General features: G+C 37.6%; 1 protein-coding gene across 1 annotated transcript in view; it reads left to right on the plus strand.

The window, feature by feature from the left end:
• The window catches only part of FAM160A1 (family with sequence similarity 160 member A1), a 263667-nt gene that overhangs the window by 219879 nt on the left and 26089 nt on the right, over positions 1-17699 (plus strand). The window contains exon 8 of the mRNA XM_025385547.1: positions 9548-9715. Within this exon, the coding sequence (XP_025241332.1) occupies positions 9548-9715 (168 nt within the window). The remainder of the gene's footprint in view (positions 1-9547; positions 9716-17699) is intronic.

A 17699-nucleotide genomic window follows, 5' to 3' on the forward strand; every position in this document is an offset into this window, starting at 1 on the left:
ATAGAGTTGGGCAGGTTGTCTACTGCACAAGGGCAGCCTGCTGAGGGTGCAGATAGGAGAGATGGTGTTCATGTTCTGTTTGCCAGACTTTGTTTCCTGGCATGGGGCTGTGTCCACCCACGGGAAGAGGCACCCTTATCTAATTGGCAGAAGACACCTTCTTCTCTGGCCAAGCCATCTGCTTACCGAACTGTGGGCCTGGGGGGCTACTTTGCCCAAAGAAATGTATTTCTAATTTGCAGAAATGCCCTATATGGGCTGGTTGTGGCTCAGAGGCCAGTCTCAACTAGCCTAGAGGTCGTCTTAAGCATTTGACCCTGACATACCTGATTCTGCCCCTTCTTCTACTATAGCTCTTCTTGCCTAGTTTTATATTTTTAAAATAATAGAAGTTAGCTGACAAAACTTTATGCATTGTCTTATCACAAATAGGCACAGAGTAAATTTTCAGAGGCTGAGCAGGTCTACCGGTCCTGCAGTGTCTCCTCATCCCTGACGTCTTCGTAGCCCCTCACGTCACTTCTCTTCCATTGTAGGAAAGGAAATTCATGTTATAAATTAAGCTTACATCGATCTCTGATTTGAAAAGGAAAATTAGATATCTTTTGTTTTTAACTTCAACAAGTGCATGAGGGAGATAATGGTACCAAATGATTGGGTTCTTGAGCATCAGAATTATGAAAAGAGAAACGGTCCCACCCTCCCTATACACAGAGAAGTAATAGTTAAAACACACACACACACACAAAACCCCACCTTATCTAAGGCAGCCAGGTGGTATTCATCTTGGAAACAAATGCAGAGAGTGGAGGGAAGATCTGGTCTGAAAGTTGGTGTGAATCTTTTATTCTTTCCCTGCACTCTCCTAAGAGAACATTAAAAATTTATCAGCAACAAAGGCCCTGCAAGCTTTTCTTCAAGTAAGAAAACCAAAAAGCAAGGAAAACAGAGAAGGAGTTTAGTCTGTTTATCTTCTGACTATAATTTTCTCTCACCCCACATTAACTTTTTTTGAGGGCTTGCTGTCCCGTCATTTTTGTGTCTGACTTGCATTTCGGGTGAGGTAAAGCGGAGTCATTCTGCTGGGATGCTCCTCTGTGATTATCCAGTGGCAGATGATGTGCAGGTTTGGGACAACAGAGAGGAACAACCAGAATGACTGCAATTATTGAATTTGTTTGGGCAGATGCATGTGTGTTTTCTGCCTTCCCATTGTATTGAGGTCTTTCCAGTGCTCGTGGAAAATAAGCGAGGAGTGAAATCTGTCTTTTATCATCAGAGCTTGCTTTGTTACAGTTTTAGTGTCTAGGAAAATGGGTCTACATTTAAATTCCTCTCCCGAACGATACATTTAACCCATCAGGGAGATTGAGCTGTGTGCATGTGGTGGTGGGGCGGAGGGATGGGGGAGGAGTTGAGGTGGTTGCGTGGAATGGCAGGCATTAGATGCTGCCTTCTTGCAGTGGTTCTCAGATGCTTCATTCTAGAGAAGCTGCCGGTTGGGTTCTGGCCCATGGACCATTTCCCCTCCACTGTGGGTTTTAAAGTCAGTCTCATCAGCATTCAGTAGTATTGTCTTATTAATCAGGAAGATAAATAGGGAGAAGCCTGAGGAAGCATTTCTTTTTTTTTTTTTTCCAGCGGATCACTTTTCGAGGTTGCCATAATTCAAGGGCATGGCATGAGTTACACTCTGTATTTTCAATGAAATGTTACTCACTATAAGTGGAAAATTTCCCCTGCTGTTCCGGCATTGTAAAATTAATATAACTACCCTGCTAAGGAAGGCATCCCCAACATGGGCTGTGAAAATCCAGTGTTTCTATTAGTAACAGGGCTGCTGATTTCCGTCTTGACACATTTATTGATTACTCTGAGTACCTGGCGGTGCATCAGGTCCTTTGAGAGTTCACATTGCAGGTCAGATGTAGTCATTTCTGCAGTAAGTTTGCGATCTTAAAGGATGAATGTGTGTATTATGAAAACTGAGAAAGCGAACTGACAGCCTAGAAAAGGGAAGTCTGAGAGGTTTAATAAGAATTCCGGAATAGGAAAGTTGAGTTTTGCGGGGACAGCATTTCTCCGTCACCACTTATTAAGATGAGGGCAGAGTAAGGTACAATTTAAATTACAGCAGGTGGAATCTCCCTTTATAATGAGGAGTACTTTCTTCTGATTCAAAAATTATGAGCCTCGACTAAGCTGTGTTGCCCAAAGAAGCTGTGTAATCTCTGTTTGAGTTTGAAAGAAGGGTGTCGTGGGTGTTTGTGTTTTGGCAGCCCAGCACCAGACCTCTTTTTCTTTCTAAGCCTGTCTCTCCAGCCTTCTGGTGATTCTGTGAGACACCCCTTCAGTAAGTATTTTTTTTGCTTAGACCATCTGGAGTTAGTTCTCATAAGATTGTTGGGACTCAAATAACCGAAACAATATGCTTAGAATAGTCCTTAGTTACCTACTAGGTGCTCAATAACTGGTCAGTGATGTTGTTTCTATTGTTTCTCAAATTGTCACTGAGAAGTTTGAATAAAAAAGGGACCCTTTCTGGAACAATTAGTAAATAGGAAAAAGAAGAACCAAGTGGTCTTTGGAATACCCCTCAGATCTTTGTTTCTGAGCCAAAATGCCCCCATATTTCCTTGTTAATACCTCAGGACCATGCTATGAATTACCTTTCTTATGGAGTATTTGGGTATTCAATAGTTAAACTTTATTAGGTGAGGTTCAAGTATAATGGATCATATGCTGCATTATACTCTAATAAATTATATCATAATGAAGCTATAGGGTACAAATTATGCACACATAGTATAGACATAGCCAAATGACTATAGACATAGGCATTTGCTGAAACCTCCAAGGAGAGAGGTTTATGATAAGCAAGCGAAAATAACTTTTGATGTGAAAAAAGCAGTAACCCTTCAACTTGGCCAACCCTAGTTGCAGCATTGGCCCATTGGACATAGGACCATTTTTATTGGCGATGACAGCTTTATTCTTGTTCTGTCAGTGTTGGTCAGCTCGTCCTGTGGGATTAAAATGAGGTTTAGATTGGCTAGCATTGGCAAATACAGATGAAAATATGTTTTAGGGAGTTTCTGTGTCCCCTTTAACTACAGCCTGTTCTAGGACACACTGAATCTTTGGGGCTGATGTAGCCCATCCCTTGTGACCACCTCAAAAATCTTCTGATTCTACAAAATGCCTGGGAGGGAATGGGGAGGGAGTGGAAATGGATGAGGTGTTCATTTTCTATAAGGGGTGGTTGTACTTTCCCCCCACAACTCCCAAAAACATGTACAGACAGGCAAATTTTGTTCTTTTGCCACCAACACTCCCACCGACTTCCTGGTCCTTCTTTTTTTTCTGGCCTCAATTTGGCTTATTTAAACTGAGGACCCAAGTCAGGAAATAATAGCCATCCTTTACTGAGTCCCTTCTATGTGTTGAGATTTATGTGTATTCTCTTTAATCCTCTTAATACTTTCAAACATATTGGATTATCCCCATTTTGCAGAGGAGGAAACAGGCTTAGAGAGATTAAATAACACAATCAAGGTTATACAGGTAATAAATGTTAGGATTTGAACTCTAGTTTGTGTAGCTCCAAAGCCTCTCCTTTTCTGAAAACCACTCTCTATTATCTTGCTCTCACTGTTTTCCTCAAAACCTCATTTTCTACTCAGGGCTGGCAACCATATTCCCTGCAAGGCTAACATAACTCCTGGTATAGACCTCACATAGGTTCAGGTTTTAAGTAGAATTTCCTAATGCATTTGGCTTCTGCTTACAACAGCAAAGCACTCAGAATTGTGTTTTGTTCATCTTTCTGTCCCCAGGACCCAGTGCAGAGCTTTCACACCTGCATAAATGTTTGCTGAATAGGGCCATTCCTCATATGTTCCCATTGCGAGGAGGTGTAGGAAAAGTTAGGAACCCCGAAGGTGCAGCATCCAGAGCAGTTGACAATATTCATGACAAGGTAATCTGAACACTGAGAACAAAATGGAAAATGCAGAAAAACAATCAACCAAATCCCAGATAATAAAGTTTGTACTTCGGGGACGGGTAGTCAGTGTTTATTCAAGTACCTCAAATTTGGGCCAGTTAAATGCATTGAGATCTGCTCCAGGGAAGCAGTGCTCAGTGAGAAAGCCACATGGCCTTGGGAGCACCACCACTGCCTGTGGTTTGAGTGGCACTGCCTCCCACGTTGTGTCTCTGGTGCCTGGTTTTCCCCAGGCAGACAAATCCCAGCTCCTACTTCCACTGGGGAGATGAGCAGTGTTTCACTATTCAGGGCCTGGGAGGACCCTGAAAAGCCATTTGTTCACTGCTTCCCTTTTCTCCCAGAAGATATAAATTTATTATACTGATATATTTAATGTATTACAGATCCAATGAAGAAATGCTGGGAGAAAAGGGGCAGAGACTGGCTTTTATTTTAATACACTTTCCTTAAAATATGTTACTGAAATCCTCATTGTAGCCACTCTGTTTCCTCCTTCCTCAAATATTTTAGGAATAAATCAGTAAACTTGCTGACTTTGGCTGTCACCTCCATTCACCTCCCCAGCTGGCCTCTGGCAGTGCTAGCAGTATAGCGTGTGGCCTAGAGGTCGGGGGGCAGAAGGGAGGCATAGGGGAGCCGACGGGAGGGAGCCAGAATCATCAACTGCAGACTATTTTCAGATCTGGAGTCATTGAACATTTTCTGTCCTGAATTTTTGGCTGAAACAGTAGAGCTGCTTGCTGAGAACCAGGGCGTCTGTCTTCCCTTTTGTACTTGAATGTTCTTCTTAGCGCTTCATGTCCTTGGAGGGGAAAAGATGGCTGCAAGGAGCCCATCCAGCTGCTGCCCTTGGCTGCAGGTGGGTGGATGTGCCTCCCGCCTGTCCGTTGGCTTGGCTCTCTCTGGCAGCAGCAAGTGGGCTCGTAGCCTGTGTTCCCTGTTAAGACCCTTTCACTCCTGTTTTGTGTGATCCAGCCTTGTCATTCTTTTCCCCTCTGCTGATTTCAGTGGGAGCTTTACTCTGGTTGGACCCACTGGGGCTGATGACTCACTGATGACCCAGGTGAACCAGCAGTTAGCTAGTTTTTTCCTCTGTTATCAAAAGAAAAGCCAAGGAAGGGTGGCTTCTAACTTGGAGAGGGTGCCACAGTCACCTGACCCCACTGCCTGCCACCTGCCTGAGTGACAGAAGGTAGGATCCATCTGTTTGTTCCAATGTGACTAGATCACAAAAAAACAATTAGCAGGTTGGAAATGTATTTTTCAGGACACACATAAACCTGCCATTACAGGGAGGATTCTGGTGCTAATTTAGATGCAAATGGATGGCCCAACTAGAGCTGATTACAGAAAGGTCAGAATGTCTATATGCTCAATTTCACTCCTATGCTGTGCAATAAGTTAATGTGCTGCTGCAGTTGTGGGCATGATAGCTGGCTTCGGTTCTGGCTTTAATTCTTTTTAGAGAGCTTTGGTTTTATAGAAGTAGAATGTGATGCGTGGTGTCACCTCCTCTCTTCCCACCCACCTCCTTTTTAAAAGAAAACACACTGTCCATTTTGCCTATTTCTGAGAAGCTTGAAATTCTAATAAAAAATAAAAACACACTTTTGGAGCTCTTAGCCTAAGACAAAAAAGAGTAGATTGATTGTAAATTCAGTTGCTATCCTGTTCAGAAAACTGATCTCACCTATGTGTGCACTTCTTCCAGGCCAGACCATGCTGGGTTATAGCCTGGAGCATAGGGAACTGGTGATGAGAACTGGTGGGTGAAAGGATGGCGTAGATGATGGTTAACTGTGCTCCTGTGGTGTTTTTTAGATGTTTTTAGCTGCAGCTCACAGTCAGAAATAATATTTTGCATGTTTGCATATATATGTATATTCACTGAATTTGCAAGCAAAGCCCATATATTTAATATATTGCATTATGTATATTTTCAACAAAATATGTATACACAAGTTTGACAAAACAGGACTTGCCCTTACTACGTGCAGGGTACTCTAATATTTTCTATTGGAATCTGGTCTAAACCATTAATGAACTAATAAACTGAATTAACTACCCACTCTTGATCTCAAACTGTAGTTTCAAAAACACCGGCTTGAGGGATTGGTGAAGATTCTTGGCATGAAGAAGGACCCAGACAAGGGCTATAGGAATGTACAGAAGATGGACAGAAAAAGATTTCTTTCCAAGGATGGACTAAACGGGACTCAATAGCAGTAAAGTCAAGTACCTGAGTCAGGCCTCTATTCTGGAACTTGGGTTGAAAAGTAATCACATAATAGCACCTAAGCAGATATGTTCTTTAGAGTAACAACTGTTCTTATCTTGTCAAGGATAATTATTCGTTTGTGGACACTGAGTTTTCTTTAGGTGATTTCAGTCATTGTGGCCCACCTTTAGTATGAAATAACATTCTTAAGCTTTAGTATCCCTAAACTTTATTATTGTGTATGATATGGCAGTAAGGTAGAACGTCATTTACTGTTTCTGTTAGTATTTCTATGTAAATTCGTAGCTACCTGCAATTCTTTATAGAACAAGTTAAATAAATATTGATAGTCATCTCTAAGACAGAGATCTTACTTATATTAACAGTGGATTGTCCTTCATAATGGGTGCATGAAGAAGACGCTACTTTACAGTCTTGCTAACACTTCTTTGGGGCATTAGCAGAAGATTTTGTTTTACATTCTGCACATCAGAGCATCTTTTCCCTTGTGGTTTATTGTTAGCTTTCCAGTGATCACACTTAGGCTCTGGTCTCATCCTCGTTAAGGAGGTTGCCTATTTGGGGGGATTAGAGGAAGTTTCTGAAAGTAAGATAATGGGACAGGAAAAGATTTTCTGGTATAAAAATCTCCTAAAGGCTCTGAGGATATGGTGGAAGGAAAAGATGGAAGGAGAAGGGAGCCAGATTTTCCTGATTTGGGTATTAGTTTAATGTGAGTATGATCTCAGTTCATAAAAATATGCAACTTAATGCTTAATGGACTTGGGTTTTTAATATTTATAGCATGTTATATAAATATTATCCCTCCAAGTGCTTCTTAAATCCTCTTAGCTTATAAATGACAGCTTTGATTTCTAAAAAGAAATGAAATCTTTTCATTTATCCAGCCTAACAGTAGTAAACAATAGATACTTAATGCCCTCCTTTCACGTTAGGCCACAGAGACTGAGACTATAGTCTAAGGATTGCTGTGCTTTCGAGCTTACTAAGGTCATATGTAACTTAAGAGGGGAAAAGCTGATGCTACATTATTGGTACAAAGGCTGGAATTCTGTATGACACGTCAGTTCAGCAGTGTTCCGTAGATAAGTTGAAAATACTGTATTACAGAAACTACATACATAGCCTGTTTGGAATGATTATGCAACTTTTTTCTAGTGATCAAGGTTGTTGGGGAATTAGATTTTCACCTAAGTCATTTAGGATTAAGTTTCTGCTAAAGGATCCCAAGTTTGCAGTAGTGAAGTGGATGTGGGCTAATGTAGGGTTGTTGTGAGTCATTTCCCCCTTAGCCATGATTGGTGACATCAGTTATTACAGAGATCTTTATAAAAAATGTCTTTACTCTCTGTGGCCTTCAGGACACATGTGGAGGATAAAGAATAATCAAAAGTTAAACTAAACTCTGGCAAATATAAATCACTAGATCTTTGGGGCTGTCATTCACTCAGGAAGAAGTATGTTCTGTGTGCCAGGCTTTGTACATTGCATTGGGGTAATAAAGGAAAAGACACAGTGTGCATCCCAGGACAGCATTAGGAGTGCTCCATACATGGGACTAGAAAACATCAGGAAACACAAAGATGGAAGTAGTTTGTTTCAGAATCAGGGGCAGACCATGAAAAGCACTCTTCCCAGTGCAATTTATTTGTTAAATGGTTGATGGTTACCTGTTTCTATTGCTATATTTGGGCCACAGAGAGCTCTTTACAGTTGATCAGATGACATAGTGGTGTATTGAATGTCTGAGAGCTTGCATTGTTGGCACCAAGCTGGGGGAAGGGAATTTGCGCTACGATATGTACTCAGACCACTGTGGAATGACTTCTCATTAGATTCTAATGCACTGGATAAGCATGCCTTGCTTAGGATAAAGAAAACAGACACACTGACTTGGTAATATTTTATCCACCTGGGCTCATCTATCCAGAAGATAGCTGAGCACCAGAACTTTTTAAAAGTAATTTAAGCAGCCAAAATAGATAGCTCCAAGCCTTTATGCACAGATGCATCCACTCAGGGCTCATCTACACTTATGTAGCAGATCTGGACATCTGGTTTCTAAACTAATCTGTGGATTTTGAAAGCTGAAAATTAAAAGGGGAAGAGGAATGGAATATAAAAGGAATGGCCCAGTAACCGTAAGATAATGTGACAACTAATGTTTTTAAAGGAAGAGAAAGAAAGAAGATTTTAAAAAATGGAAAAGGGAAAATAAAAATCACTCAAATTATATTGCCATCTGTTTTGTTTAGAATCGAGTGCATTTGACTCATGGTGGAGGGATTGCTAAGATTTCTAGGGTGTGTGGTATTAGAATCTGAAAGTTTGAACTATTTCTCTGGTGATTTTCATGGTTTCAGGTGTGGCTGTTTCTTTATGCTTCTGCGGGGCAGTTGATGACCCTGGGAATGACCTCTATTCATCAAGAGATGATATATTCTCATCTTAGGAGGACAAAGATGTATATGCTAGCTCTTAAAATACTCCTAATAAAAAATGTTTACGGTTAGAATTTTGATACTTGAAGCATCAAATCCTCAGCTTCTTGAAAAACTTGGCTCTTCAGAGTCTTATTCACTGAAAAATTGACATTTTACTACATTAGAAAATTACACCAGGTAGCAAATATTAATTTGTATTATAAAAAAGTCACAGTTACTTTATAAGCAGTGAGTTCTTATAGTACTTTATAAATAACATTTTATGTGTATTATTCAGTTATGAAAAATTTGACTTGCATCTCTCCAGAAACACATCTGAACATCTGTAGTACTTTGTGTCTGTACTGTTCCTTTGCAATTTATTTTATCATTTTGCTTGTTATAGCTCATCTTCCTGGACATAAAGAGTGTTCTTATGTTTTCAGCTCCTTGTACATAATAGGTCCCAATAAATGTTTATTGAATGACTAATAATGAAACAAGTTACTCCGAGCTTTCTAATTAATCCTTTACAATCCATGTAAATACTTTCCATTATCTTTTTTCTTCATTTCTGATTATACTCTAAAATCTTTATGGTATTTGAACTGCATTTGATGATTAGAATTGTCAGAACACTTGAATTGATTCTTTATGCCTTTCTTTTTCCTTATTGAATTAAAGGGTGGAAACAGCATGAGGTATTGTGGAATGTGAATAGGTTATGGGTTTCAATAAAGCTCTGAAGTGTGTTTTCGTGGGCAGTCGTGTTCTTGCCTTGATGGGGTCACTGTAGTGAGGCTGGGGCCACGGGAGAGGCGTGTATCACAGCATCAAGAGGATGCTCACCTGCACTCACTCTGTTGTTGGTTCTAGGTGACTGTGGAGGAGGTCATGACCACAACTGCATATCTGGACCTTTTCCTGCGTAGCATCTCTGAGCCAGCACTACTTGAGATCTTCCTCCGTTTTATCCTATTGCACCAGCACGAGAATGTCCACATCCTAGACACTCTCACGAGTCGAATCAACACCCCGTTTCGGGTAAGGAGAGCGCCAGAGGAAGGGAACTTACAACTAAGAACAGATTTCAGGAGAGTTTGTTTTGGGAATGTAATTATGAATATTCTCTTTTGCTCTCTCACTCTCTGTTTTTTTTTTTTTTTTTTTTGGTTGTTGTTGTTCTGTGGCCATTACCTTCTTTCTCTTTGGTTAGAGATGAATGGGATAATGTGTTTTGCTCTCAAGGATCCTTCTGTCAAAGAGGTGACACTTACTGCCTTTCATAGGACATCTTTTGTGATTTCTCTGTTTTAGTACTTTCTTCTGTAGAACTAGCAGAATGCACTTTTGTGGGGGCAAGATGCAGGGGAACACGTGGACCTAAGTGCAGATAAAGCCAAGGAACCAGAGTGCATCAGGTCTGGGTATTAGAGATCATATTCCTGTCCATGAGTTTTCCTGAAATGAAAGTTTGGAAAGTTGTGAATTTGGGTGGTCATTCTTCATTTTGAAGCTGTGATTAACTTGAAAAATACTCCTCCCCAAAGGCTGTCCCTGTTTAATTGCAATTCTTGTTTTAAGAGCAAAAGAATGAGAATGTGTATATCATTCAGTTTGTAACATATATAGAGATAATATGTATAACAATAATTGCACAAAGGGGGAAAGAGGGAATAGACTTATATAGGAGTAATATTTCTATATTTCACTAGAGCTAATTTAATATAAATCTGAAGTAAATTCTGGTAAGTTAAAATGTATACTGGAAGCACTAGAGCAACCACTAAGAAAATAATTTAAAAATATAGTGGAAAAATCATTTAAAGGAATTAAAATGTTATACTAAGAAAATATTCAATTAGCACTACACTTAAGAGAAACATAATACACATTCTCCTCCAATGTACATGGAATATTCTCTAAGACAGACCATGTGCTAGGCCATATAACAAACCTCAGTGAATTTAAGAGGATTAAAATCATGCAAAGTATGTTCTCTGATCATAATGGATGGAAATTAAAAAAATATTGACAAACAAATTTGGGAAATTCACAAGTATATGGAAATTAACACACTTCTAATCAGTGGGTCAAAGAAGAAATCACAAGGGAAATGAGAATTTACTTTGAGATAAATGAGAATGAAGACAAAATATACCCAGACTTACGAGATACAGTGAAAGCATTGTTTAAAGGGAAATATATAGTTGTGAACACATATGTTAAAAAAAGAAGAAAGAGCTCAAAGCAGTAACCTAAGCATCTATCATAATACACTGGAAAAAGAAGATCAAACAAAGCAGGCAAAAAGAAAACAATAAGGATTAGAGAGAAATTAATGAAATAGCAAATTTAAACAATGGAGAAAATAGGTGAAATAAAAAGTTGGTTCTTTGACAAGATTGACATACCGTTAGCTAGGCTGATAAAAAAAGAGGGAAGTCTCAAATTACTAAAATGAGAAATGAAAGAGGAGGATATTACTATCAACCTTACAGAAATAAAAACAATAAGTGAATACTATGAGCAACTATATGCCAAAGGATGACTTAGATGAAATAGAAAAATTCTAGAAAGACACAAACTTGTGAAATGGAAAATCTAAATAAATTTATATCAAAATAAGATTAAAATAGAAATTAAACAAACTACTCATAAAGGAAAGCCCAGACCCAGATGGCCTCACTGGTGAATTCTTTCAAACATTTAGGCACTAGTTAAAAAGTAAGGTCAGCAAAATGGTGGAATAGGAAGACTCAGGCCCTTATTCCCTCACAGAGAAACCCACTTAACAAAAATGTATGGACCAAATTGCCTTTGTGAGAACTTCAGAAACTTTGTAAGAATACCAGTTAAGAGGTTGTAGCACAAAGCCAAGAAGATACATATTGAAGTGTGCAGGAAAATAGGTGGCATTATTACCTGCTCTAGCCATGCACCCTCCCCAACACAGTGTGGCAAGATCCAGAGAAAACTTCCAACTGCTGACTTTTACCTTGTGAGGGAAAGAGAAGAGTGAATTGCTGGCTTCACATTGCTGCTTATATTCTGTCTGTTTATTGGGAAAAGAGGAATAAAATAGCTGTAAGACACACAGAAAACAACAAAATGGAAATAGTAAGTCCTTCCACCTCAGTAATTATTTCAAATGTAGATGGATTACACACTCCAATCAAAAGATATAAACTGGCTAAATAGATTAAAAAACATGATCCAAGCATATACTGTCTAAAAGACACTCACTTTTGATCTAAGAACATGTATAAGCTGAAAGTCAAAAGATGGAAAAATATATCCCATGCAAATGGTAACTAAAAGAAAGCAGAGATGGTTGTACTTATATTTAAAAAATTAGATATTAAGGTAAAGAGACAAAAAAAGACACAAGAGATAAGGAATGACATTATGTAGTGATAAAAGGGTCAATTCACTAGTAAGATATAAATATTATATATAACATCAGAGTTCTCAAATATATGAAGCAAACATTGACAGAATTACAGGGAGAAACAGACAGCTGCACATTAATAGTAGGAGACTTCAATGCCCTACTTAAATAGTGGATAAAAATATCAGACAGAAGATAAAGAAGGAAACAGGATTTGAACAACACTATAAACCAGTTGGACCTAACAGACATATACCAAATACTCCACCCAGCAATGGCAGGATATACATTCTCCTCAAGTGCACATGGAACATTCTCCAAAATAGACCACTTGTGAGGTCACAAAACAAAGTTTAACACGTTTACAAAAATTGAAAGCACACAAATAATTTTTTTCTGACTGCAATGGAATGAAACTAGAAATAAATAGTAGAAGAAACAGTGGAAAAAATTATGAATACATACAAATTAATCAACACATTCTTGGGCCAAAGAAGAAATCACAAGGGAATTTAGAAAATATCTGGAGACAAGTGAAAATGAAAGCACAATATCCCCAAACTTATGAGATGCAGTGAAATAGTACTAAGAGGGAATTTTATAGCTGTAAACACTTAGGTTAAAAAAAAGAAAATCTTGAAGCAGCAACCTAACTATACATCTCCAGGAACTAGACAAAGAAGAACGAACTAAAGTCAAAGTTAGCAGAAGGAAGGAAATGATAAAGATCAGAGCAAAAATCAGTGAAATGAAGAATAGAAAAACCAATGAAACCAAGACTTGGTTTTTTGAAACAACAACAACAATATTGATTGACCCTTAGCTGTATTAACTAAGAAAAGAGAGATGACTCAAATAACTAAAATCAGAAATGAGAGAGGGGACATTACAACTTATGCCACAGAAATTAAAAAGAACATACCACAAACAATTATACACCAACAAACTGGATGATCTAGAAGACCTAGATACATTCTTAGAAGCATAGAACCTATCAAAAATGAATCATGAAGAAATAAAAAAAAAGTCTGAACAGACTTACCTCTAGTAAGGAGATCAAAGTTGTAATAATAATTTTAAAAAAAGAAAAACCCAGGACCAGATGGCTTCACTGGAGTAGTCTACCAAACATGTAAAGAAGAATTAACATCAGTCCTCCTTGAATTCCTAAAAACTTGAAGATCCAGGAACATTTTCAGACTAATTTTATGAGGCCAGTATAGTCCTGATACCAAAGCTAGACAAAGGTACTTCAAGAAAACTAGAGACCAGTATCCCTGATGACTATTGATGCAAAAATCTTTAACAAAATACTAGCAAAAAGCATTAAACAGCACATGATAAGGATTGTACAACATGACCAAGTGTAATTTATTCCTAGAATACAATGATGCTTCACCATATGAAAGTCAATCAGTGTAATATACCACGTTAATAGAATGAAGGACAAAACCCACAGGGTCATCTCAATTGATAGAAAAAGCACTTGACAAGATGGATTAGAGACTTAAATGTTAGACCTAATACCATAAAAATCCTAGAGGAAAACCTAGGTAGTACCATTCAGGACATAGGCATGGGCAAAGACTTCATGTCTAAAACACCAAAAGCAAGGGCAGCAAAAGCCAAAATTGACAAATGGGATCTCATTAAACTAAAGAGCTTCTGCACAGCAAAAGAAACTACCATCAGAGTGAACAGGCAACCTACAGAATGGGAGAAAATTTTTGCAATCTACTCATCTGACAAAGGGCTAATATCCAGAACCTACAAAGAACTCAAACAAATTTACAAGAAAAAAACAAACAACCCCATCAAAAAGTGGGCAAAGGATATGAACAGACATTTCTCAAAAGAAGACATTCATACAGCCAACAGACACATTCAAAAATGCTCATCATCACTGGCCATCAGAGAAATGCAAATCAAAACCACAATGAGATACCATCTCACACCAGTTAGAATGGCGATCATTAAAAAGTCAGGAAACAACAGGTGCTGGAGAGGATGTGGAGAAATAGGAACACTTTTACACTGTTGGTGGGATTGTAAACTAGTTCAACCATTATGGAAAACAGTGTGGCGATTCCTCAAGGATCTAGAACTAGATGTACCATATGACCCAGCCATCCCATTACTGGGTATATACCCAAAGGATTATAAATCATGCTGCTATAAAGACACATGCACACGTATGTTTATTGCGGCACTATTCACAATAGCAAAGACTTGGAATCAACCCAAATGTCCATCAGTGACAGACTGGATTAAGAAAAGGTGGCACATATACACCATGGAATACTATGCAGCCATAAAAAAGGATGAGTTTGTGTCCTTTGTAGGGACATGGATGCAGCTGGAAACCATCATTCTCAGCAAACTATCACAAGAACAGAAAACCAAACACCGCATGTTCTCACTCATAGGTGGGAACTGAACAATGAGATCACTTGGACTCGGGAAGGGGAACATCACACACCGGGGCCTATCATGGGGAGGGGGGAGGGGGGAGGGATTGCATTGGGAGTTATACCTGATGTAAATGACGAGTTGATGGGTGCTGACAAGTTGATGGGCGCAGCACACCAACATGGCACAAGTATACATATGTAACAAACCTGCACGTTATGCACATGTACCCTAGAACTTAAAGTATAATAATAATAATAAATAAATAAATAAAAAAGAAAAAAAAGAAAAAGAAAAAGCACTTGACAGATTCAACACCCTTTCATGATAAAAGCACTCAACAAACTAGAAATATAAAGAAACAACTTCAACATATTAAAGCCCTTATATGAAAAGCCCACAGCTAACATCTTACTCAATGGTGAAAGACTAAAAGCTTTTTCTCCGAAATCAGGAACAAGGCAAGGATGCCCACTTAGAGGTCCTAGCCAGGGCAATTAGGCAAGAGAAAGAAATAAAGGCATTTAAACTGGATAGAAAGAAGTTAAATTGTGTCTGTTTGTAGACAGCATGATCATAAATATAGAAAATCCTAAAGATGTCACTCAAAAACTGTTAGAACTAACAAGTGAGTTCAGTAAAGTTGCAGGATACAAAGTCAACACACATAAATAATTTGTATATATTAACTATGAACAATTCGAAAAGGAAATTTTAAAAAGCTCTTTATAATAGCATCAAAAGGGATAAAATACTTAGGAATAAACTTAACTGAGGAGGTGAAAGACTTGTGCACTGAAAACTACAGAACATTATTGAAAGAAATGAAAAAAGAACAAATAAATGGAAAGACATTCCATGTTCATGGATTGAAAAACTTATTTTCATTAAAATGGCTATATTACTCAAAGCAATCTACAGATTCCATGCAATTTGTAACAAAATCCCAGTGACATTTTTTGGGCAGAAATAGAAAAAAAATCCTAAAATTTATATGAAATCTCAAGAGACCCTGAATAGCTAAAATAATATTGAAAAAGAAGGCAAAAGTTGGAGAGCTCACATTTCCTGATTTTAAAACATATTACAAAGCTATAGTAATACAAAACAGTGTGGTACTAGTATAAAGACCAATGAAACAGAATAGGAAGCAGAATGAAACGAAATGAACCCTTGTATTATGGTCAAATGATCTTTGACAAGGATGCCAAGACTACACAATAGGAAAGGACGATTTCATCAACAAATGGCAATGGTAAAATTGGATTTCCACATGCAAAAGAATGAAGTTGAACCCTTACTTTACACCATATAAAAAATTAACTGAAAATGGATAAAAGACCTAAACATAAGATCTGAAACTACAAGACTCCTAGAAGAAAACATGGAGGAAAACTTCATAGCAATTGATTTTGTAATAATTTATTGGATATGACACCAGAAGCATAGGGGAAAATAGACAGATGGGAGTACATCAAACTTAACAACTTAAGCATATCAAATGAACTAATCAACAAGATGAAAGGGCAACCTACAGAATGGGAGAAAATATTTATGAGTCATATATCTGATAAGGGGTAGTATCCAGAATATATAAAAAGTTCTGTAACTCACCACCAACCAAAAATCCAAATAATCTAACTTAAAAATAAACAAAGTACTTGAATATTTCTGTGAAGAAGACATACAAAGGACCACAAAACATATGAAAAGATTAGAGAAGTGCAAATCAAAACCACAATGAGATATTATCTCATATCCATTAGGGTGGCTACTATCCAAAAAACTGAAACAGTAAGTGTTGTTGAGAATGTGGAAATACTGGAACCTTTGTGCCCTGTTTATGGGAATGTAAAGTGGTGCAACCATTATGGAAAACAGCATGGAGGTTTCTCAAGAAATAACACATAGGATTAGTACATTATCCAGCAATCCCACTTCTGGGAATATATCTAAAATAATTGAAAGCACTATCTTGAACAGATATTTGTATACCCATGTTTATTGCAGCATCATTCACACTAGCCAAGAGGTTGAAGCAACCTAGATTGTCCATTGATGGATGAATAGATAAAAGAGTATGTTGTTATGTGTACAATGGAATGGAATGTTAATCAACCTTAAAAAAAGAAGGAAATCTTGTTACATGCTACAACATGGATGCTCTTTGAGGGTATTATGTGAAGTGAAGTAAGCCAGTCAGAAAAAGACGTAGGATTCCACTCATGTGAGGGATCTAAAATAGTCAAACTTAAAGAAACAGAGGGTAAAATGATGGTTTCCAGGAGCTGGGTGGTGGGGAAAATGGGGAGTTGTTTGGTGGTTATTGAGTTTCAGTTTTGCAAAATGTAATGTTTGAGAGATCTGTTGCACAACACTGTGAATATAGTTACCACTAATGATTTGTATGCTTAAAAATCAGTAATATGTTAACTTTTATGTTGTGTGTTCTTTATCAATTTAAAAAATGAATAATTAATACAAATTCTTCACAGACTCTTTAAAAAATTAGAAGAGGAGGAAATACATCTCAACTCATTCTGTGAAGCCAGTGTCAATTCTGATTCCAAAACTAAACAAAGATACCACAGGAAAACTATACACTAACTATGAATATGGGCTCCCCATATTCTCCATAAAACACTAGCAAATGAAAACTAGAATAAATAGAAGGGATTATACACTATGATCAAATGGGATTTATCAAACTAGGATTGTAAAGCTGGTTTAAAGTCTGAAAATCAATGAATGTAATACATCGTATCAAGATAAAGGAAAACACGATTATCAACAGCATACGCAACAAACTAGAAATAGAGGGGAACTTCCTAGCAATCTGATAACGGGCATCTACGAAAAAGTCAGAGCTAACATTATACTTAATAGTGAATAATGGTTTTTCACTAAGATAAGGAATAAGATACCTTCTCTCTTCAATTCTATTCAAGGTGGTACTTGAAGTTCTAGCCAGGGCAATTAAATAAGAAAATGAAATAATGAAATAAACACATTTATATTAAAAGTAAAATAATCAGTATTTGTAGATGACATGCTCTTGTATGTAAAAACTAAGGAATGCACTAAAATTGTTAGAATGAATGAGTCTAGTAAGGTTGCAGATACAAGATTAATGTACAAAAAATCAATTTACGATAACATCAAAAGAAAATATGAATAAATTTTACAAAAGCAGTGCAAAACTTATGCTGCAAAAAGTATAAAACATTG

Source organism: Theropithecus gelada, chromosome 5 (assembly GCF_003255815.1).
Source record: "Theropithecus gelada isolate Dixy chromosome 5, Tgel_1.0, whole genome shotgun sequence".
Lineage (NCBI taxonomy): Eukaryota > Metazoa > Chordata > Mammalia > Primates > Cercopithecidae > Theropithecus > Theropithecus gelada.